The sequence below is a fragment of the Apodemus sylvaticus genome, chromosome 4, assembly GCF_947179515.1.
Source record: "Apodemus sylvaticus chromosome 4, mApoSyl1.1, whole genome shotgun sequence".
Taxonomy (NCBI): Eukaryota; Metazoa; Chordata; class Mammalia; order Rodentia; family Muridae; genus Apodemus; species Apodemus sylvaticus.
Window position 1 is genome coordinate 5,769,052 of NC_067475.1, and position 25,021 is coordinate 5,794,072.

Consider the following 25,021-nt stretch of genomic DNA (forward strand, 5'->3'; position numbering starts at 1 on the left):
AGGCCAGACCATGCTTTTGTCTGGAAGAATGTGGATTTTGAGACTTTGAATTTGGAAAGCAGTGGAATGCTTTAAATGGGGCTTAACGGGCTATGCTAGTAGGAATATGGAAGACTTTGTTCCTGAGAGTGGTTTGAATTGTGCAGACCTGATCTAAGAGGTTTCAGTGGAGAATTTCAATATGTGGCCTAGAGACTGTTTTTTGTGATATTTTGGTGGAGAATGTGGCTACATTTTGCCTTTATCTGAAAGGTTTGCCTGAGGCTAAGGTGAAGAGACTCAGATTAATTGCATTGACAAACGAAGTCTCAGAGATGTCCATCATAGACTTTGTTCTCTGGTTAAGTCTCATGAAGAGCATTTTAAACAAGCATAACAAGATGATAAAAGGAAAATATAAAATATATGGTTGGAGCATTAAGGAGGCACCAGGAAGTGAAATGGAGGTGAATCCTGTGTTCACAGATATTAAATTGACTTAAGGGACAATGGGGCAAAATCCCACTAAGGTAATTTTAGGTCCAGACATGATAGTGCAAGTCTTTAATCCCAGGAGACAAAGACAAGCAGATCTCTTGAGTTCTAGGTCACCTACAGCAAGTTCTAGGTGGGGAGAAAAAAAAAAAACAACCTTAAATCGTGGCTTGGTGAACCATATCTTTAATCCCAGTGTTTAGGAGACAGGCATGCAGATCTCTGAGTTGTCCTGTTAAGAGTTGCCTTGGTCATAGTGTCTGTTCATGGAAGTAAAACCCTAACTAAGACAACATCTAAATTTGTTCATGTTTAAATAGGAGTGGTAGAAATAGTTTCTAACATTATAAAGTAGAACCTTCGATGATAAAGTGCTCATAGCTCTGTTCTTCATGCGGTCATGGCATCAAAGTCCCACAGCAATTTGAGATCAGTTTCACCGATGCAGTGGGCACTATGGGGTTCCACGGTGAAGCCCTCCTCAGAGTGTACTCATCTGGTCCCTTACTGCCTGGGGGTGAGATATGAGCTCCTGCATGGGAGCGTCTCTCAATGGCAGGCAGCACCTAACCAAGACTGAAGAGGGCCTGGACTGTTGTGGGAATCCATAGGCCAGTCTTTCCACACCACCTCTGCCCTGTGGCTCCCTAAGTGGCTGTGTGGTGTGCAGCTGTAGCGGCAGCTGCGCCACACCCCAGCTTTTCTCTCAGCCCACAGTGTTGTTGTCAAAGCCTGTCCCAATACTTAAACACTGAAGCACCTCCTGGGGGCCCTGACCTCAGACATCTATTGTCAAAGGAACACATCCAAGCTTTGCCTTAGCGTTAGAAAAAATATTGTACTTTCCCTTTAAACTTGTATTTCCATCCCACTTTGCAAACAGAATCTTGTGCTCTGAGTATCTCTCTCTATTCTGTTTTTTTAATGCTCTTCCTGACACATTTCTCTGCCCTAAACTAATATATATGTTAACTTTTAATTTTAAAAAAAAATCCTTATGACCATGAGGCATTTTGTATTAAATTTCTTCTAGATTGAGCACCATTGGGATTATTAGAAGTTCACATTTGATCAAGATCACATACATGCATCATAAATTTTAATAAATATCATGCAAAAACTTAAAAGTTATATCTCTGAGAATGAGTGACTTATATTTTTAATTAGCTTATGTGACTGTGAACAAACATTATTGACTGCTAGAATGAGAGTATTCAGCATCAGTTTTACCCACGTGGTGTTTTATTTTTATAGATGTAAAAACACATAATAACTGGAAGCATATGATGGAGCTTGTAACATTGTACAGCAATATACTTCATAAAAACTCCCGTGGCTAATTTAACTACATTCACAGAAAATAAACTACTGCAGAACATTTTTTAATACAGTATCAGCTGAAGGTTCAGTCTGGTCCTCAATTAGTTTTGTGGGAAGCAAATTGCTACAGCTATTCCAGAAGATTCTGCTAATCATTCATTAAAGCTAGTCCCTTCAATGTATATGACATTTCATCTGTCTAAACTGGGTCATTCGATGACCAGCAAACCACAGTAATATAGAAAGTGGATGAAGACTCAGCCTCTATGGTCAAGGAACAATAATGGAAGACCTTGACCAAAGGCTGGCAGTGAGGTCATTCTAAGACAATGTGCCCCTGGAGGTCCAGCCTTGGCAATAAACCATGAAACGATCCATCGTCCCTCAGAGATATTTTCACAACAGCTTGAAGGTCTCTCAGTTACAAAGTACCCAGACCTCTGATAACCTAGGAGGTTTCTCCCATCATGTATGAAAGAGTCCTTACTACACCTTTAATTGTAACTATGCACTAAATAAAGACCAAGAGACATCTGCTAAGCAGATAGCCCGACAGCAGGTTGTCTCTTAGAATTTTCTCTGTACCTCCTTTTCATTTTAAAAATGGGTATACTGCCACATTCCAAAATATTGTAAGGGTCACACAGATGGCTAAAGAGTCTGAGCAGTCTGGAAGAAAGTATTAAAAAAACAAAACAAAACACGTGATTACCAACTACCCCCCAGCCCTTTCATCTCTCTTTTTTTTTAATTTAATTTTATTTTTTTATTTACATTGCAAATGATTTCCCTTTTCTGGGTCCCCACTCCCCGCAAGTCCCATAAGCCCTCTTCCGTCCCCCTATTCTTCCATCCACCCCTTCCCACTTCCCTGTTCTGGAATTCCGCCCTTTCATCTCTTAAGATGAGTCCACGGTTATTGTGGTGGACATAGTTTCCCAGTCATTGGGTGCATCTGGAGAAAGAAAATTGAACAAAGGAAAACCAGGGAAGGGTTAGGTAGAGTAGTTTCTGAAGTGTTAGTATGGAAGTGATTCTTAAAGAGTTTCAGCTTTATTTATTCCCAGTCTCTTGTGCTTCTTCTGTAAACCATGGTGACAAAACAGAGCATAGAGAAGGACTGGAGGAAATATTACCCGAGGTCACAGCAACGTCTCCGGAGCGTCCTTGAGGTTGTTCAAATATTTCACCCACTAAATACATTCCTTTGAGATTTTCTCTTCTTTGTTCAAACAATCATTTTCCAAGGGCATGAATGGTGGCAAATTATTGATCATAAGGAGGGTAGAGAACTCACCTATGCTGTAAATTTACCTCGGTGAAGTTTATAAAGTGACAGGAAAGGCTTTCTTCAAAATTCAATCGAAAAGCCCAATTCTTCTTAAGTTTCCTTGGCAGTCTGTCATCTCCTGAACCGTGTAAAACTCCTTGTTTTTGGTGAGCACTAGATGAAAACATTATACTACACACACACACACACACACACACACACACTGTTAGAAGATGTTTTAGTAAGATGTTTTCTCCTTCAACAGAAACATGTGGAGTCCAGCACTTAGTGTCCGAGTCTAGAATACTCTTAGACATGATGTCCGGTGTCTCCAAAGCCTAAGGTAGAATTTATGTGACCTGAGACTAACTGTGACTTCAGACAGGCCCTAACCACACTAACCTCCTGTTTGTCGATAAAGTGGTCAGAAAAACTTTCCTCTCTGTGTTACCCCAGGAATCAAGAAGATGCAGATGAAGGCAGGCCGTCCACAAACTCACACACTTAAGAGTACAGCCCAGTAAAGGCTGCACTTTACCTGCACTATACTCCTTTATCTGCTCTTATGCAAATTCTGCAAGAAAAAAAAAAAACCCACAAAACATCTTAAAAGTCAGCTCTTCTTTTTCAAAGAAAACTCTCCTGTCAAGCCTGCAAATGTATTTTTTTTAATAATGAATAAACTGTGGGGGGAAAATCAGTTTTGCTAAGCATAATTTTATTGGTGTAATATTTGCAGAGATAAAATTTACTCAATCAAAACATCACAACACTGAATTTCACAGTTAAACCCACATGCAGATTGTAGAATTACACTACAGGCTGGGCTGATGGAAGGTGTTAAATATAAAAATAATCCCATGCAATTTCCATTTAACACATCGCACAGAACTCTTTTTTTTTTCAAAGTGATTAAGGAGTTTGCAATCTTTCCCATCAGCACTGTGTTTAAAGTGCTCTGTGGCAAAGGGGCAACACCGGGGCAAGTCCTGTGGAGGGCACAGTCGAGCAGATGAGTAACGTGGAGCCAGATGTGGAGCAGATGAGATCCAGCCGCAGAGTTCGGGGCAGGGAAGCTGTGGTTGGATTTCATTGGCTTGTTATTCAGTGGAGAGACACAAGTCTTCCAAATACACTGCACACAACCATACTGAAATGAAGCTAAAGGGTGGCTTCTTTGTTTTTTTTATGGTCACTGTCATCTCCTTCAGACAACCACACTGGAGGACGTGTGGCTCAGGAAAGGTACAGAGACAGAGATGAACCTGACGGATCATGTTGCTTTGCTGCCAATATGAGATCTCAGTTGTAACCAGTGACCTGCCTGACCCGTGTCCAGGCCGTGGAACATCCTAGAATCCCCTCTGAGATTTCCTGTAATGGCAGTTTCTACCCTGTCCCACCCTCCAACACTCCATGCAGTTTCTAATTATGAGAAGAAGCAGGTGGTAAGCCTCCTACAGATGACGTGATCTGTCCACTCTCTGTGCCAATGTGTCTGCTCTGGTACAGCTCTGTCCATCACTGTTTATCACAAAGCGCCATTGTTCATCAAAATTAAAACCATCTATAACAACAGGACACCTTGACAATAGAAACACAGGGCAGACGGTAGGCCACATGACTCTTCATCTTTGGCTACATAATAGAATCAAGAAAAAATTAAAACGTTGATGCCTTTAAAACCAGATATATCTGAAGCTTTTGTGAGGCGAGAGTTCACTCATAAAAGTGCCCCATAAAATGTTGATTCTCCTCCTGGCTGGGAAATTGCTGTCTTGGAAATTTTTCATCTCCTCACTTTTAAAAGGGTCAACAGTGTGAGCTTTGGAGCGTGGACTGAAACCCAGCTCCTCAGAACAGGCTGATACCCAGCAAGGAAATGGTATCTGGGTGCCATCTGGAGAGCAGTTGTGACTGCTGGCTTACTGTGCACTGTGGGGTCACTCAGGTTTGAAATATCAGAACCCTGGAGGGATCATGGACTGCTGATCTTCAAGATAACATCAGGTACAGAGAATGTAGGCTAGACCGTGTCTTCCCAGAGTGTGTGTGTGATGGGCCATGTTTTCTGAGAGTGTGTGTGATAGACTGTCTTCCCAGAGTGTCTGTGATAGACCATGTTTTCCAAGAGTGTATGTCTTTCCCCTATGGTGATCATGATCCTCTCACACTTACCTAGATTATATACATATCTCACTTACATTAGAGCAGTCTGGTAGATAGTGCTCCCACTGACAAAATGCTGAGAGCCACGTGTTTCTACTCTACCAGAGAAAACAGGACACAAACACACACAAGGAGCATTTTCAAGAAGGTTTCCACTTTACACGCCCCCCAGGTATAAACAGGAAGAGTTAACCTTTCCAAGAGACAGCAAATTTCCAAGGTGGCTAAAATATAATCCCCATGCATGAAATTGGGAGTCATATTTAACTGTCAGATAAAAAGGAATTTAAACAAAACCAAGTCACCAGGGCTCGCCTTCTGGTAATCTTTGGTAAAAGTCAAATGCTTGAAAAAAATCATCACTTTGACGTGTAGAATGTTTAGCCCCCCCCCCCCCCCCCCCCCCGCCAGCTCTCTGTTTGGGACCACAGCTCCCTTAAGGGGATATCTATTTGACCTGTTTCACCATGGTTACTAACTGAATGGCCAGTGTCTGCAACTGAGACCAGCTCAGGCCAGCAGTGAGCTAAAAGAAACTCATGGTGAAGAACCTGCCTCAGCCTATTCCCACGCTACGTCTTTAACCATGACAGTTTCACAATATCCTGGGAAGACAAAAGATAGCACTGAAGATAGAATCACTCAGAATAACAGTAAATATGTGCTAGCAACGTGATGAGGATATCTTGGAAACAACAGACTCTATAAAATAAGTATATTTTGATATTTACTAACACCATTCAAAACTTAGGTATTTTAAACATTATATATTAAATATGTATAGCATTTGTCGTCTATGCAGGAAAACATTCATTTATTAAACTTTGTAAAAAAAAAATCAGAGGTAAAAGCAAAGAAGCATTACAAGATTAAATGGCCACAGGCGAGCTTCAGTCCATCCTTCAGAAACCAACATGGTGGTGTTGACTTGGGAGGAACCAAGGGCATGGATTTTATATGTGTGTATGAAAAGAAAGCTCATGTGGAGAGTTCTAAAGTAACTTTTCACCCTTTATTTCTGGGCTCTGTAGCTGAGGGCAGGCACATCCTTCTCTGCATGCTTGAACTGGAAAATATCATCCTAAAATTCTCATACAACATATTTTAGTCACATTCTTTCCCTACCTTCCACCCCCACCCCCAAGCTCCTCAGTGTCCAACTTCCCTCTATATTGTGTGTTTCGTCCTTGAGCCCTGTGAGAGGTACACCTCACTTCAGAAAACTGCGTTTACAAAGATGGGATATGGGCAAAGGGCCACATAGAGAGCCTCCTCTGCAGGCCACAGACCCTTCAGGCCAGCCTGGGGCTACGCAGCAAGGAACTGAAGAACACATAATAATATAGGAACCAGTGAAGCCTGCGTCACAGACGGGCGACCACGCAAGCTTTCTAAATGTCCGGGAAACACACCAGACCGGAGCTCACCAACTGCCATGGGACTTCCTACTCAGCTGTGTTCAAGGGAACAGCTGCCCTCTCCTTGCAATCTCTCCAGACACTTCTCCTGAGTTCTAGAGAAATCCAGTTTCCTTGGAGGAGCTGCAGCTAGAACACTCTGCTATGCTGTCTCTGCCTGAGATACTGATCCTCTGGACTCTTGAGCTGCTACTGACTGGTGTTCCTCATGCTTTCTTGTAGGCCTTGTCTCCTCCCCAGCCACACCTGTACCTGTGTGCTGAGAAGCCTTCGCTTCCCCTCCCTCTCTGTCCTCCCCAGGCCTTGAGTCTTGCACTTCAAGAGCCTGTTCCTGTGTGGTATCCACAGCCCCTGCTGATGTCACTTCCCCCACCACGGCTCCCTTCTCCTTTCTTGTCGTCATGTCCTCAGTCACCGTCCTTCCCTCAGCTGCTCTTTCTCTTAGAGCCTCTCCTGCTCTGTCCCAGGCCACCTTCTGAGCATCTGTGGAGGAGGAGGCCACAGAGATCCCATCAGCTGACTTCCGCTCTGACTCCTCCCTCTGCTCCACAGCTGTTTCTTGGACTCCTCCTCCACGCGGATCCTCCTCAGCCTCTACTGTGCTTCCTCCCGGGGTCCAGTTCTGCCCTGTCAGGCTGTCAGTCACTGTCCCCAGTGGGCATTCTTTATCCTCGACCCCTTCTCCCTGTGGCTCCTCGCCCTCAGCTTCTCTACAGACCACCATTGCCCTGGTGAGTCTTTCCTTAGGAAGATTTCCCTGACTCACTACCATGATGGTATCCCCTCCTTGTACTTGCAAAGACCCGTCTTCCTCCAGTCTCTCCGGCCCAGCACAGCTGTCCAGTCCTGGGCGCTTCTCAGCTCTGGCTGTGAAAAAGCCCTCTGGTCCCTGCACTTCGTCTGCTGGCTTAGGTCCAGGAGCTCCTAACAGCCCCAATCCATCATGGCTGAGCCCCAGCCCCTGGGGCCACACAGTCTCTCTCTCCTGACCTGGCAGCCCTTCTCCTTTGTGTTCTATGGCTGTGGCTTCACTCTCTTTTGGTGATTTCTCAAACAAGGTAATGGGTCTTTCTTTCGGTGGATCTTCTAGAAGCTTTGTAACCTCTCCCAACTCAGTTGCCCCTGCGGGTTCTGCATCCTTGGTCTCAGCCTGTGTCTCCTGGCGGGATGCATGGCCCTCTTCCTCAAAGCCCACTTCCCTCACTGAAACCTCCTCTTGCCCTTTAACCTTTGGCTCTCCTAACAAGTCTTCTGTCTTCAGCACCTTGGCCCCTGTCTCTTCTTCTCTTTCAGATTCAGTTTCCCTCAGAGGTGGTGTGGACCTCTCAACTTTCTCCATGCCTCCAGCTACAGCTAATTCCCCAGGGAACACAGCTCGCAGATCCGGTTCCGTGGTGGATTCTGTGTCAGCTATGACTCCCTCCCTTGCTGTGTTTTCCTTACAGAGTTCCACACGGTTGCCCTGGAAATCCTCCCTGGGGTTTGCTTGAGCCTCTCCTGCTGAGGAGCTGAAGGGTGCTTCTGCTTCCAGAAATGTGTTCCTCTCCGTGGCTGCTCCCTCTCCCTGGAGGACTGCCTCTTCAGAACCATCCTTTCTCTCTGGCCCCGTGTCCTCCACAGGCCCCATGACCTCCAGCTCTGTGAGAGCTCCCTCCTTACCTTGGTCTCCATCTGGTTTGGGGGAGCCCGCCTCCCTCTCAGCCTCCTTCACTTCAGAAGTCCCTGCTTCTTTCAGAACTGCTGCTTCCCCGAGAGTCTCTGAGCTGAGCCCTGTGCTGTCTGTGAACTCTGCCTTCTCCAATTCTTGCCCCCCTTCAGAAACTGCTCTTCCTTTCGCCATTCCTGTGTGCAGCAAGGGCTGTCTGTCCTGGTCATCATCCCTCTGCCTGTCTGCAGCCTGATCTGCACTTAGAAACACAGAGCCTTCTGCTGCTACCCTTCCTGTGGGGGTCATCTGCTCCTCCCCGTGCCTGTTAGTTCCTTCTGTGCCTTCCTCTGCCTCACCAGCTATGCTCAGATGGCACTCCCCTTTCTCTGTAGACTGTTCTGATGATGCCGGCAGAACTCCTGTAGGGCTCCTCTCCCCTAAGGGAACCTCTGAAATCCCTGCTTTCTCCCTCAGTCCTGCATCCATGTCAGCATCCAGGGGATGGCAGGTACTATCTTCCTGCATCCCTGCTCCCTCTCTCAGTCCTGCATCCATGTCAGCATCCAGGGGACGGCAGGTACCATCTTCCTGCATCCCTGCTCCCTCTCTCAGGCCTGCATCCATGTCAGCATCCTGGGAATGGCGGGCATCATCTTCCTGCATCCCTGCTCCCTCTCTCAGGCCTGCATCCATGTCAGCATCCAGGGGATGGCAGGTACCATCTTCCTGCATCCCTGCTCCCTCTCTCAGGCCTGCATCTATGTCAGCATCCTGGGAATGGCGGGCATCATCTTCCTGCATCCCCATTCTCTCTTTCAGTTCTCCATCCATGTCAGCATCCTGTGGATGGTAGGTACCATCTTCCACCATCCCTGCTTTCTCCCTCACTCCCGCATAGGCGTCTGCATCCTCAGGCTGGGAGGATCCACTTCTCTCCACGGCTTCTTCCTTCAGTGTGCTCATCTCTTGTGCAACTCGCTCTGGTGGCTCATTTGAGCCAATGGCTGCTCTTTCCTCTATCCCTAGATTTCCATTCAGTGAGAGAGAGAGAGAGAGAGAGAGAGAGAGAGAGAGAGAGAGGGAGGGAAAGGGAGAGAGGATGAGGGGGAGGAGGAAGAGGAGGAGGAAAAGGAGGAGGAGAAGAAGAAATAGGTCACTTAGATTAATGTATACAAAGCAGAAAATAAAATATAGAATTTTATAGGATATGTATGAGATTTTATATGTCATCAAGGGAACATTAAAATTATATATCAAACCTTTCTTCAGTTGATAAGATGTTGCTAACTAACATGGACCATGATTGGAAAATGCCTTTCCTTCATCATGAAAAGAAATGCTTTCCAATTTAATGGACACATTAATATAAAAATTGAACATTAGGCATGTTGAAGTGAGCAAACACAACACTCTCTGATACCCTTACATTTTACTATCAATGAATTATCTCACATGTAAAATACACAGTATACTCTTTCATTTCAAGCATTAATATTTGAAAGAAAATATTTTACAATAAGCAGATAAGTATTTACTTGTCCTAAAACTCATAGCTCCCCACAGCATCAAGAACACACCTACCTCAATAGACATCTGTCTACACAGCCATGGTCCAGAGGTAGCAATTCTATCACATACCATCCCAATAGGTTAAAGCATCTCCGGTTAGATTCACTCATCAAAAGTCTTTATCATTGAGGTGTGGCATTTTAGTAAAGATACCAATTTGTATTCCATGTCAGGTTTCATGTCAGGTTTCATGCCATCTATGCTCAGAAATCAATTATATTTGTCAAAACAGGACCACAGAGCGAGACTAGACCTTGTGGTGTGGGACATGTCCAGCATAAACAACCCTCCTCCAACACTGCTGAAGTATTTCACACATTCTGATGCAAGACTCCCTGGAGAATCAGGATCTGTAGGTCTGCTATATCTTTGAAAGATTGCTGGCTTTCTCAGTATTGGCCGGGTCGTGCTTCCTTCTGAATGATGCATGCAGGACATGCAAAAGTGGTTGACAGCAAATTCCCAATTGGAGGCTCAGGGACATAGAGCTTCCAAGGCAGTATCTCAGCAGAGTCTATTAATGATTTATTAAATATTAAATCTGATGTAAAATTGTGTTTCTGTCTGGTGTGTACATGCCCACAGCAGTACCTAACAAGGTCATGGGACCCCCTCTGTGGAGTCAGTTTTCTTCTTTCTCCTTCATGTGTGTTACAGGGGTGGAATTCAGTCATAAGACTTGGGACAGGAAATGTCTTTACCCACTGAGGCATCTCTCCAGCCCAGCTAGCTACTCTAATATTTTTCATTTACAAACCAAAGTTAGTACTGGGAAGATAACTCAGTCAGCAAGGCATGCTGTGCCCAGGTGTTGTAGTCCACATCTGTAAATTAGGACAAGGGATCAGGAGGAAGGTGGGGCCCTGGGGATTGCTGGCCAGTCACCCTATATCACTTGAAGAGCTCCAGGTTCAGTAAGAGATCCTGTTTCAAAACAAACCTAGCACAACCACAAGATGAACAATGCTTTAGAAATGACAACCAAGCATGACCTCTGACCTACATACACACATGGGCATTCATGACACATGCAGGTACATACATACACCAACATGGACATTGTGGTTTGGATGAGAATGAATCCCCAAAGTTCATGTATTTGAATTCTTAGTCATGTGATTAGAATATTTGTTGGAACTGCTTGGGAAAGATTAGAAGGTGTGGTGTTTTGGTTCGGAACTTCCTACCTATGCTCCCTCTCCTCCATTCTTCAATAGTAATATGTATTCTGTGCCATTGTGTATTGCAAGCATTGGTTTAAGTTTTTTTTTTTTATTTTACAGAGGCTTATAATTAAGACATTGCCTAGAGGATCAGAACACTTGGACTTTGGATAGTTATGCAATGTTGAGACTGTAAAACTCAGTCTCAACATTGTTCACTACAGTACACTACACTACACTACAGTACACTACACTACACTATAGTAGTGCAGTGAGACGACGCTCTTGAAGAAGGACTAAGTTAGTTTTGCATTATGATGTGGCTACAGGCCTATAGGGACTAGGAACTGGAATTCGGTAGGATGAATGAGTGTCCCCCATAGGTTCATATATTTGAATATTTGGTCTCTAGCTGAAGGAACTGTTTTAGAAGGAATAGAGTGTGGCTTTGTTGGAGGAGCTGTGCCGTTAGGTGTGAGCTTTGAGATTTCAAAAGACCAGCCATCCCCAGTGTTCTCTCTGTGCCTCCTCCTTCCACATCAAGATGTAAGCACTGGGTAGCCTGTGTTCTTCCATTATATGGTCCAGCCCTCTTAAACCATAATCTGAAATTAAACCATTTTCATTGTCAAGTTGCCTTGGTGTGATGTCTATTCTTGGTTGTCAACTTGACCACATCAAAAATTAATTAAAATGCAAAACACTGTACATATCCATGAGGAATGCTTTCTTAACTAAATCATTTAAAGTGGGAGACCCACTTATAATCCAGATCTTTGAGGTGGGAAGATCCACCTTGAATATGGCAATACCTTCTACTGACAGCCTATATAAAAGACATGAAAGAAGGAAGATCTCGCTTCCCTTGTTTTCTCTTGCCCTCTCTAACAGGTCTGTTTCTTCATTGACATTGGAACCTACTTCTTTGGGATTCAGACATATGATAAAGACTGGATGAGATTGTTGGGCTGAACAACTAGTGTATTCTTGAACAAACATTATTGGATTATAGCTGGACCACAGTCTGAAGATCATTCTAATAAATCCTCTTTCTATATACATAGAGATACATTTTATACATTCTGTTATTCTAGGAAACCCTGACTAATATGCTTGGTTATGGTGTTTTGTCCCAATAATACGAAATTATCCAAGACAGACACATATACATACACATCTACATATACACACAAAAGGACACGTGTGTAGATTCTATGAATTATAATAAATTATTCTATCAGTATATCATGTAAACTTATGCAAGCATATTTTCCTTATTTTCTTTGCTCATTTGCATTCTCAGTTTTTTTGTGTTTGTTTATTGTATGTGTGGAGAGTGATTGTTTGCATACCACAGTACACACATGGTGGCCAGAGCACAACTTTCAGTAGTCAGTTCTCTCCCTCTACTGTGTGGAATCCAGGGATGGAAGTCAGCTCACTATGTTTGATACTAAATCCTTTACCCTCTCAGCTTGACCTTGTTTGCACTTTTTAGTAACTATTTTACCTATACAACTGCCAGTTATAACCTAAAAGAAACCAAAACCCTGGTCTTATCTTCCTTTTTCCCTCCACACACCTTACAATGTTGACACTCCACACCTCTTCAAACATATCTTTTGTTGTCTGCCTCAGTCTCTTGACAGGTAGTACCATAAACCACTTGGAAAAAAAAGAGGTGGCATGATATCACCTTAAAATTTATATTTAGAAATATATTTTTATATTTTTACAAAGGTATAAAATTTTTGATAATTCAGATTTGTCAATGAGGCTAAGGTTAACTTTTATGAGTCATCTACTCATAAGGGATTCAATTGGTAATTTCCAAAACTACACAAGATCTCTAGAAGGGATATGTAGAGCCAAACTGTTTGCCCAAATGGCATGTAGCAAAGTCACCTGAAAAAAGATATAGTCCATTTTTATTTCACTGCAGACCGTGACTGATTTAGAACACAACTATGTTGGAACAATGGTAAACACCCCAGGATGTCAAATTTTTCTTAGTTTATCTGTCACTGTTCAAATTCCTACACAAAATGTTATTAAAAAGTCAGTTATAGAAAACGCTTAAATAACATCATCTGGTTTTTATACCTGCCCTCTAAATTTATGGATTAATTAAAGAGCATTCATGAAAACAGGGGAATAAAATTGCCTAGTCACCAAGTAATAATATACTGTCTAAATTCTGGGAGAAAATGTGCTAATGACACCCAGCTGAGCTATTATGTGAGCACACAGTACAGAGAAGTCAAACAGAACCTTCCCAAAGCACGAGAGTGGGTAATTGAAGCCTTCCCTGATCAGAGATAGCAGTGTAGATAGCAGAGTAGTTTTTGTAGCAATCTTATGAGCTTTGAGGAAGCATTTTACAGAGCAATATTCATCAACAGGTTCACTGGATCTGTGCCTGCAGCATGTGCCTGGGGGAGGGGGTCAGACGGGCTAGTGCACATGTAGCTCTTATGTTTACTTGTTACATGAACCTAGCAAATGGCACCTCTCTAAGCTTTCGCTTTCTTATCTATAAGATAATAGTATCCATATTCAACAGGCAAAACTTTTGTGGCAGTCAATAGTGTGTTTGTGTGAGTGGTGAGTACTTCATCTGGCTGTAAGAGTCTCATGATTCCCTCCTCTTTCTTCCCATGGCCTTTGACGCACTAGTCTTTCTTCCTGGGGTACAGCCTCCTCAAGAGCATCCTTGCCTATATTGTGTGTTTTGGTGGGTTCACCAGAATTCCTCTAAAGGGATGTCCACTTCAATAGTTCAGCTTCAATCGCCTGTGGCTCCGCATACTGCAAATACTACTTGACCCTTTCTTGCTGCCCAAAGAGGAAGGAAGTCTCTCGTGTACCTTCTACAGCATCCGTGAAGCTGTCTCATCGTGCTTGATAGCTTGCATTAAACACTGGAGATGGGGTGACGTGGTGAATACAACGACTTCTCATACACACAAACATTCAAACCAGAGCGATTTTAAAACCGCATTCATCACAGGCATAGGACATTGGCCAGATGTGTGAGTCATACTGTTGACTTGATGCTTAGCTGACAATCCTGAAGATGAGATGTCAATCCCATTATACATCGACAACACTGAATACTTCCCTAATTCTGAAAAGGCCGAAAAGGCTGAAGAGTTTACGTGAACCTTTGTAATTATCACCAGGGATTTCATTTTTGTTTTTTATCTTATGCATCAGTGCATTTAAAAAAAAAAACTACCACATTCATAACTAATGTCAGTTTCAAAGCTCCTCTTCAGGACTCTGGGCCAATTCCTAACATCCTATCCCATATTCATTAGAAGAGAATAAAATTCATTATAATTAATTTAAAAATGGCAAATTGACAAAACAAGGATGTGAAGGTGAAAGACAGAAACAGGGCAGCATCTGTGGAGAATTCCTAAGGATCTGCACTAGGTAATGGCTGGCCCTTACCTCTGCCCAGGTTGACCTCTGGTTTCCTCATGGGTGTCACCCCGTCATCTGTGGGGCTACGTCCAGGAGTGGTGTCAGAGCAGCAGTGGCCAGGTTCCTGGGTTTCACCTGTTATCTGTCCAACTGATTGGAGAGCACATAAAGTGTCAAAAAGCATAAGAGAGGCCATGGGAACACTGGTATTTTACAGATTTCAAACAAATGGTATCAATTTAACTTAAGCAGATTTACACGAAAATGTGACTTGTTTCTAAAAATAAGTAGAGGTCAAACAGCTTTCAAGCTATGATTCTTTTTTAGAGGAAAACACAGCACACCACAGTCAATCATGAAGGGAGGAGACCCATGCAAAGAAATACTTCCATTAAAATAAGACAACAGCCAATGAAGCAACAGTCGCCAAGTGCACATGCAATGATGATGTGAGTGGAGAAGCAACCGAATTGCCTTTTGCTTTCTAGGAATGTGTATTCTCTATTGTATGGCACCAATGATCACTGCTCCTTTAGACGGCTAACCCTACTCCTGCTGACTGCACCTGGAGCATTTCATCCATTAGTAGATTTAATGATTTGACCCCAGTGCTCACCCAATATGAACAGAAGCCATAAGAGGCTGCCACGGAATTCCTATCAGTTTGACAGTACAACACTCCTACACAAATTTCTATTCTATGATGCTGATTACTACCACAGACCTCCGAGGCACAGAGGTCTAGGTTCAAGTTCCATGCTGTTTCTTTGGCTTACCTATCTGTCAGAAGAGATATAGGATCAAAGGTATCAGGAGGATTAAAGGAAGTGCTGTATGAAGATTGTGCTGGGCTTCCCTGTGCTAAAAAAGTGCTTCCATGTACTTGATAGCAACATCTACTGATGCATGGCAGGGTTGATAGTAAGCATTTTGCATGTTGCCACCCAACCAAGCCAACATTGTTAACCAAAGGGAAAGTCAATTACATTTGTCTTTAGTGTCTGACGATTCCGTCTTCTCCACTGCTGGCCATCTGAAGGCCTATGCCTCTAACTTCAAAATGCCCATGACTAGACATCACCTGTGGTTAACTCAGTCCCTAACATGAGACTGAGATCTGCCCTCTGGATCAATCTCCAGTCTGCCCCTCCACTTCTGTGCCTGCCCCCTTTCTTTTCCTCCTCTTCCCCACCTTCTAACATCATGAGCCAAGGAAAAAGAAAGAGAGCTATGATACCATCTCTAACTCTTGATTAAAGTAAGTTTCTGAGAGGTAGCTAATGGTTTGAGAAGAAATACTGTGTTATCCATTGTGGATCTCCGTGAGTGAAATGGTGAATTGACTACTGATCTTAATACAAATGTGGAAACAGAAAGAGGAATGTCATATAGCTCGGGTATATTGTTTACATTTTCCTTTGAGCATTAGGTTTTTTCATAGGTCCAATGTACAAGCTGAAACATTTACATACAACACTACAGTTTGGAGACCACTTTACCTTGTGACAACCCCATTAGAGTTGGATGTGTTTCTGAGTCAGCTTTAGGGCATTAACAAATGGAGGATACAAAATTCACAAATCATTTTTCTATTATAATAATGCCATCGTAATGGGATATATTTAAGGCTTAAGTAATCAGTGGTTTGGGGATTTGCGTAACAGTTCAGTTGACTGAGAGATGGCAATCACCGAGGTGTTGGGGCTGAGAACGGAGATTGACTCAATAACTGCTAAACAAGGCTAAATTTTTGCAGTAGCAACAGACATCTGAGTCTCTCTTAAGTACCAAAATCTGCAAGGAAATGAGGGTGGCTTGAAATGGAAGGAGAGGTCTTGAGGGATAGGAAAGACAGAAAAGATCCTGTCATGGGAAAGGCGTGATGGGGAGAGGTGTTTGTGAGGGAGGAAGGGAACCAAGGAGAGTGGAGTGAGGTTGAGGAGGCAGGTTATAGTTGAACCAGAAAAAAAGTCATTATATATGGCTGTGAATGTTGTAATTAAATCATTACTGTGTATGATAACTAAAAATGTTAAAAATATGGCTAATAACAACATAATTGATAATAATGATAATAAGAAGAAATAGTTAAATAGTAGCCACTGAAATAAAAACTAGTCTAAGAAGCCATGTATTCATCTTACCACTCTGACTCACTCCAAGTCAATGGTAAGGCTCTCTTTCAGTGAGTCAGGGCTGAAGGTACCACCTGGCTGGTATGCTGACCTCCCCAGCGGAAGTGCTATGGAGCTGAAGTGGCCTGTCACAGGTCAATAACCTTAGCTTCTGGGAACTGCATCCTAGATGTGCCATGCTAAAGTGGTTGTCAATTCTAAATTGCAAGCCCATGAGAGCTTTGAGGAAAGGAAGAGGAGACTCACTCTGGGCTTCTTGGCAGGGAGGCCATTCTGCTCCAGAGGCTCCAGCCCCGTCAGATCCTCTCTCTCTCCCCTATGGTCATTGTGAAGGAGAATGTTCTCATTTCCCTATAGCTCTACCATCACTTCAAGCTGACATCTGGGATCAGTTCTTAAATTTCTGTACATTCTCTTCCACTTTCTTGTGAGAAATCACCTCCAGGGAAATCTTTGTGTTTTTCCCTCATGCTATTGTGTAACACATTTTGTGGATTGTGCAACATCTGGATAGAGAAGATGCCCATGGTTCAACAGGAAACTCAGAACTTTCCAAGTGCAGTCCTTTATGCACTTCCTGATTTGAAACACGATGGAGGGAGAGAAAAACCAGCACAAGAGCTCCTGTCACCCATTGCACTGGTATTCTCCAGATTTTTCTGCTTAGCCTCCTCTTGAATGCTGCCAATACCTTCCCTGTCCTCTGCTAGAGAAACAAAACAAACTGGCCCTGTCTTAAGGCATACTGAGAATACTGAGGGGCTCAGCAGCAGATGAAAATGATGCCAATGGTTTTATCTAAAACCCTTAAACCATCAAAATCCATGGAAACGGAGTAAAAACATACTGAAGTTCAGTTTCAACCCACAATCACCGTGATTGTGGGTTGAAACCCACAATCTTTGTCTCTTGGCCATTCTTTGTAGATAATCAATTATAGTCTAAAGAACTCATCATGGCAAAACTCACAACTAACAACATGTGCCTCCACAGTGAAGATGTTCTGGTGTTACCTTTGACATTGAAGCATGGCCCCCAGAACCCAGAATTAATTACAAACTCGAGGCCACAGCTGTTCAAGGACAAATTCTATCTCCCTACTATATGGTAAAAGTTGTCTTTCTTAAACTTTCTGATCATGTCATCAGTCCACTCTAAAATTTCTAGTGAACATATTTACCATGGCAGAATGAGTACTGCACAGTGGTCTGCAAGTCTGCCTCTCGACCTCACTTCCGTCTGTGTCCCTGTTCCGATTCCTATCCCCCTTTCCCTCCTTTCACTCAATCCATTATACCAGATTCCTCTCCAATTTTGTGTCAGCAGAGCCTCCCCAGCCCAGGCAGCCTAATAGCTGTCCTTCAGATCTCCTGCAGGTGATAGAGTTTCTACTGCCTCTGCCCTGCCTATGACCTCTGCCCTGCCCCATGACCTCTGCCCTGCACCATGACCTCTGCCCAACTGTACTATATGCAGAGAGGCCGGTCCTCAAAAGGTATCCCCCAGATAATCATTCTGCCTCGTCGGGTCTGTGCCCCAGATAATCCACCATCCTTCCTTTCCATTTGTTAAACGTATTTCCTCCCTGATTGTAAACTTTGTATAGTCATGGACTTCATGATATTCACGCCAGGGACAGTGTTTGAAAGCATATGCCCAGTGCACGGCGGCAGAAGGAATTGACTGGAACAGACCATGACTGCTTCCACATTTGTTCAGACTTTATACTTAGAACTCAGCTCAGAGGATTTATTTTCCATTCAGGCCTGTTGTATCCTGTGTACATAACAAACCAAATTTTACTTTAGTTATTATTAATCTACACATAAAAATACAAAATGAAGCTGCAGATAATGATGGAGTGCCAACTCAAGTTCCTGGGTTCAGTCCCCAGCACGACACACACACACACACACACACACTCAGAGAGAAAGAGAGAGAAATGGAGAGAGAGAGAGAGAGAGAGAGAGAGAGAGAGAGAGAGAGAGAGATGGAGAGAGAGAGAGAGAGAGATGGAGAGAGAGATGGAGAGAGAGAGAGCAGAACTTACTTCTATAAGCCTTTTATAGTGTAACTAACAGAAAACTACTCTTCCCTTACATTATGTCCACAATCTATATAAATTTTCTAGAACCATGAGTGTTTTGTTAGCCACTGCTACACATATGAGAAAGACAGGAAGCCCCACAGGATACATCTTTATTTTCCCCCTGCCCTCTTCCCTGCTAAACTCTGACCTAGTTGTTTGCAAGTGAGAAAAAAGTTTATTAAGACCTATGAAAAGTCGGCAACTTTTCACCCAGGAATTATACTTCATACAACCTATCCTACAGAAACATTTGTGAATTTGAAATAAATTGGGTAATCAAACACTAAAAAATGCTAATTGGAGTATTTAAAATTTATCTTAATGAAATGGAAAAATATAAGCATTCAACAGTAGTGGTTAGCTTCCGAGGAAACCCGTTCCCAATCAAGGCCACAGAGGAGTGATTGTGGTGACACATTGAAACAAGACAGATCGTGCTTTATAAATACTTTCTAAATTTATGAAATATGACAATTAACTATAAAATGTCAGTTTGAAAATTTAAGAACCACTACCCTGAATCCCAGACACTCATTTTACTAAATACATGTAAATTATTTATCACTGAAAGAACCTAAAAATGAATAGGATCCTAAAAAAAATAGTCCATATACATACTTTGTCTAAATTGTAGTATACTTAAGAGTATACACAAGTGTGAGTGTAGACACAGTTCATAAAACCCCAAGGGAAAAGGGAGATTTGAGCAGGCTGGTGACAGCACATGCATGCCATCAAAGTGTGGAGTGGATACTGGGCTTGGGCAGAAAAAGGGAGAAAGGATCCAAAATGGGGGATGGGGAGCTGTCAACAAATACAAATTGCATATGCAAATATCATAATGAATTCTAATAAATTGCATGCGAATTTTAAAGAAATATCCAGTTTCTTGAAATTAAAATAAATACAAAAATCAATGTTACATTTGTGTTTTTCCAGTGCTGGAGCTCAAATCCAGGGCCATATCCTGGGTAAGCTCTGTACCCCAAACTGTGTCCTCGGTCGGCATGTCAGTCTTCTTCGTCAGTAACTTGCTAAATTTCCTAGATCTGTTATACTATACCAGAATATAATGACTAAATCCAAGATCAAAGATTTTAATTATTTTTATCAAAGTGTTTCAAGAATATTTTAATAGAAATTTTAATGTGCATAAGGCAAATCCTTTTGAAATGTCAGTACTCTTTGTAGAATAATTTGAGGGCCAAGATTGATAGGCCTAAGAAACTAAATTCCTCTGGTCTTTTGGACCATCTAAAAATATAAATCCATATTTAGCTTATACTACCTATGTTTGAGGGCTTACTTGTGCAGTTCATGTCCCTGTGTAGATCACTGATCCAGAACCTCGTGTCCCTACCTTTAACCTTCAAACTTGAATCCAGCCTTAGCACAGTCCTCATGAAATCTTGCTTTCCTTTTAAAAGGATCCTGAGATTACAATGTAATTGCATCATTTCCTGCTCCCTTCTCTCTCTCTGATTTTATATGTAGTTGATGACTCTAGCCCTGTTATTGACTCTTCTTAGCATGTTCTGGTAGGAGTTTCCCTTACACATTTGTCTTGACTATACTACCATGATACACTACACGATTGATTACCTTAACAGTTCAACAGGAAGATAACCATTCAGTACATGCTGTTCCTACTTATAAAGATCTAAAAAGTATAGCAATTAATAGGACTCAAAAGTTTTTTTAAAAAAAATATCTGGACTTTATAATATTAAAATGTGAAACACTTTTATGGTGGAACCCGGAAGAATGGTGGCGGCATTGTGGGTGAGGGAGGGGCGACTAGAGGAGGGCGGGGCCTGAAGGTCTGGTAGAGCTCAGGGCGCTCTTTGAGAAGCAGCTGCCAGGCAAGTACAGTTCACCTGTCTACACAATCAGCTCAGTCCCCTGCTTGCTTCTCAGAGGTGACAGCAGACTGTGGCTGCCCATGCATCTGTGGTGCTGGGGACATGCTATCCTTTACCCTAAATGTCCCTCTTCAAAGAGGACCTGCCCACACACCCCGGAAACCCCAGGATGATGAAAGAGTTCAGAGTCGGGTAATACTTGAGAGTGAAGATTGAAATACCTTGGAGAATTTTAATATTTTTATCAAATCTAAGTCACAGTGACAGGGAGACAATAGAAATCTCTAGAAACTCTGGAACCACCCCACCTGACCCAATGCAGAATGCCCTTGGCTGTACATTCTCATCAATGTAACCCTCTTAGAAATAGCGGCTTCCCCTGGAGAGCAGAGATGGCAGTGCTTATGAGAAGCAGTGAATTTACATTTAATGTACAATCATGCAAAAGACATGCTGCGTACCATCCATGTGAGCTATGCACATACAAATGTACACACGGCCCAGAACAAAGAGCGATGTTAGTATCAATCTCTAAAAAGCCAGACATATCTTTGACTTTATACATGCATTGTGTTTTATTTGATTCTCGAGATAGAATTACCATAGGAAGGATTTTACAGAAAATAGGAAACAGGCTATTTTAAGAATGACGAAGTGATTTTTAAAATGCAATAGAAGGGAAACAGCAAGCTGAAAATACATGTGTAATTCTGTGACAAGAAGAAAGGGAAATATAGAATCCTTCCAGAATCATCCAGCCGATTGCTCTGGCAGTAGCAATGACCAAGTCAGCTTCCATGCACAGGTACAGCGGCATGTCACCTCATGGGCTGTACTTACCCTCTTCTCCCGCCCCAGGGAGGCCTGCTTCCTTCTGGAGCTGACTCTTAGCCCTCACCTCTGAAGAAGCCGCCAGCCAGGACTCCTTGGGTTCACTCTCCAATAAAGCCTGGGTTCCCTTAGTTGGTTTTCCCTCAGTAACATGCATACTGCTGAGCTCTGTCAACCAAGGTCCGTTATCCCCGTCTAGTGATTTTGTGATTTCTTGCTCTTCGATCTCAGTTTCCAAGTACTCCTCGGGTGGAAAGCATGGTTTTCCTGCGTCACTGGTTTCCCGCAGATCCTGAGAAGAGGAACTTCTAGAACTTCCCCCTTCGCTGTCTATGGAGTCGGCTTCCCCGCCAACCTCCGTAGACTCATCCTCACTTTCGCTAGAGTAGGGGTGACTTCTAGATGAGATCGATGACGTGGTTTTAACGTCTACAAAAACAAAGAAAATGATAACATCTCTGTTATATCTTGAATTTATCAGCTGACATGGGACTAGATTGGGAAATAACCATATTAAACCTTTAACAAATGTTAGGGGAAATTGTTCACTTTCTCAAAGCATTCTATGTTGTTATAATAAAATAAAAAACCTGATCTATAAACCACCAAGGTTTTTTGTTTTATCTTGGTTTGTTTTTATTTGTAGGGTCTTTGTTGCTTTGTTTTTGTTTTGTCAATGGTTTCCCGGTCTGTGTGCATGTAGATACTCCCTTTTTAGAGTCTCTATAAGCAAGATTTTAAAAAGGAAACTGCCTAGGAAGAATACATGGAGTACAAGCTTCTGGAGAAAATCTTAGAGGAATTAGGAAGCCAGACAAGGATGGGAGATAGTCCACCAAAGAGCTGTCTCAAGGAACAGCTCTACTGAAACATGGAAACTTACCCCAAAAGAATATAACAAAATTAAGAGGGAGCTGGGTTTTCATACTTTGAACTAGTGAGATATGGCTGTGAGAAACCCTAGAGGGGGCGCTGTGTAAAAGTCCCTACTTACATTACATTGCTTCAGACAAGAGAAATGTAAAGTTAGTGTTTGCTTTCTGAAGCATTTGCTCTGAACTTAAAATTATTTTATACTTTCTCTCGGTGGGGTTTCAGGGACCATGCATTAGCATAGACTCTACCAAGTGAGTCTCCAGGGCTTCCTAGCATCCAGTTCACTTGCTGATTCTTCTATCACTATGTGACGGCTACACAGACAGCTATGCCAGCTAACGTGGAGCTAACAATGAAACCTAAATGAAAACACCAGCCTTTCCTTCCTCCTCCTCCTCCTCCTGCCCCTCTGGCGCTGACAGCTCCCAATGACTCATTCTAAGTACAGCATGGAGACATACCAACACTCCCAAGAAGGCGCAAGTGAGGCTCCAAGCACCAAGACTCAGTAGGAGCAGTTTACCTCTAAGGAGCCATCATCTGGACCGCTGACTCCCTGCTCTCCCTTCTACATCTGCACCCACTGTCGTCTCTCTGTAAAGCACCCAGAATTCAAGGGGACCGACCTCTCTCTTATGTGTACCATTCCAGAAACTTTGAATCTATACTCAGCAGCTCTTTTAAATGTTTCACACAATTGTAAAGAGAAACAACTTGTACGTATTAGTGGTACTAATCAGTCCCATGGGTGGCTCTACCTGACACACTGCGAGCTGATGTTTATCTGGCTCAGAGACCCCAGAACTGTATGTGCTGCCTGAATATCTATCTGCGGGATGATTCTCACTTCAGGCTCTGTGAATCGTTCACATGATAATAAACAGCCACGCCTTCTGTCTCTCTTTAGTAACTTCTATTAAGTATATTATCTTATTTCAAGAGTCTGACAACTCATCGTGGTTCAATTTTGAGTAAGGTCAGTAAAGAAAGAAGGGAAACTGAGAGGCCGCGAAGTGACAAGCGGACCTGACTTCTGATACAAACTCATTTCCGTTTCCAAACATCTCTCTCATGTCCTGATGTAATTTACACTCACCCTCACACTTGTTCCCATTTCTATACAGTTCCTGGGGTAGCATGGGGCCTAGAGAAAAAGCTTCAGGATCATGCATTTCCACATGAGTTGTATTTTTTCCTTTTAGAATTAAAACAAACTTTATATATAAACGTTCATATAAAGCAATCTTGAGGACATATTGAAATTGTCTGTCATTAGAATAGAAAGGCTATTGGAGGCAGATAGTAAAGCAACAGCCTCCTGCCTGACTGTGTGTCCTACCAAGTCTCCCCTTCCCCAGTCCTGTGGCTGAGAGACCCGGCAAAGGATGTGTCCTCAGTGCCTGAGGCTCTGCCAAAGCTGACTGTATGTTCTCCACTGTTTCCAGTCCCTAGCAGGATCTTTGCTTTCTCCTGGACATTCATTCAATCGCCATCTCTCCTTTTTCTGTGTCATTAACACTATCGACCAGCTACATGGGCTCACCCACCCATAAATGCTGAGAGCATCCCATGTGCCAGGAAATACTCTGCAAAGAAAAGAAAGCTGTGCCCTGGCTTCTGTAGAGTGCACGCTCTTGGGTGACTGTCCGATGGCTCTCATTTGCAGAAGAGACGGATGACTGCACGTTCACTTCCCGAGCAGCACCACGGAGACCTCTCAGAAAGGGTTGCAGCCTTCTTCACTCTCCTTACCGTCAGCACCTGCACGGTCTGTCTTAAACCGGCCACAAGAGCAGGCTTAACAGTCCCTACTCTTCAGTACAGCACATGCTTTAAAATATCTGCTAGGTCCTCGTAGTCCTAGTTTTTACCTTGTTCTGTTTGTTGTTGTTTAAGCTAGAATCTAAGATATCTTAATTAATTTTGATTAATATTTTATTTCAAGCCCATGGGTCCCTACCCAATAAATCCCACAGCTCTTTTAGCTGTAATGCTAATGTCATATTTCTTCTTACTAAGTTTAAGAAGTCTTCATGAATGACACTATTTTTATTTTCTTCATCAATGTCTAATATATGAATGCATATATTATACTATGACTCCTGTATACTCATGAGCTTGTGAACTGTTATATCTCATACCAGGTATCACAGTTCAGGTGAACTCTCCACAGACAATACCTAATGAGACAAGTAATTGATACTCAGTGAACATTCTAGAACAGTGGATCTTAACCTTCCTAACACAGCAACCTTTTAATTCCATCCACATTGTAGTGAGACCCATGAAATTATTTTCATTGCTACTTCATAAGTGTAATTTTGCTACTGTTGCAAATCATAATATGAATATCTGACATGCAGGATATGAGATGCCTGTAGGTACCGAGACCTACATGTTGAGACCCACTGTTCTAGAATGAACAGAGACTTTAAAATGTGGAAATACAAATTAAACTAATATATGAGCCAATCATTTGTCCTAAGAGCAGTTATATGACCACCAAAAAAAATTATCACTCACTGAAATATTTCAATCCACCAGTGACATAAATATATACATTACCTTATAAGGACATATCTGCTGACACTACAGCTATAACAGGAATAAAGGACCCCAGAGTGTGTAGCCACCTTTATACTGTCTGGTTGAACTTGCTAATCCTCACAGTGAATACAGCATTGAGGTTAGAACAATCACAAGTCACACTGTTCCACCCATACTTTTATGTATTTATATATTGATCTGGCCAATCAGCCTTCCTTTGG

General features: G+C 42.6%; 1 protein-coding gene across 1 annotated transcript in view; it reads right to left on the reverse strand.

Moving 5' to 3' along the window:
* Window positions 1-6,793: 6,793 nt before the first annotated feature.
* Window positions 6,794-25,021, reverse strand: part of Erich3 (glutamate rich 3) — a 70,933-nt gene continuing 52,705 nt past the window's right edge. Inside the window, exons 12-15 of the mRNA XM_052178815.1 lie at window positions 21,387-21,806; window positions 14,488-14,610; window positions 14,075-14,158; window positions 6,794-9,321 (exon numbers count right to left, since the gene is read on the reverse strand). Of these exons, the coding sequence (XP_052034775.1) occupies window positions 6,794-9,321; window positions 14,075-14,158; window positions 14,488-14,610; window positions 21,387-21,806 (3,155 nt within the window). The remainder of the gene's footprint in view (window positions 9,322-14,074; window positions 14,159-14,487; window positions 14,611-21,386; window positions 21,807-25,021) is intronic.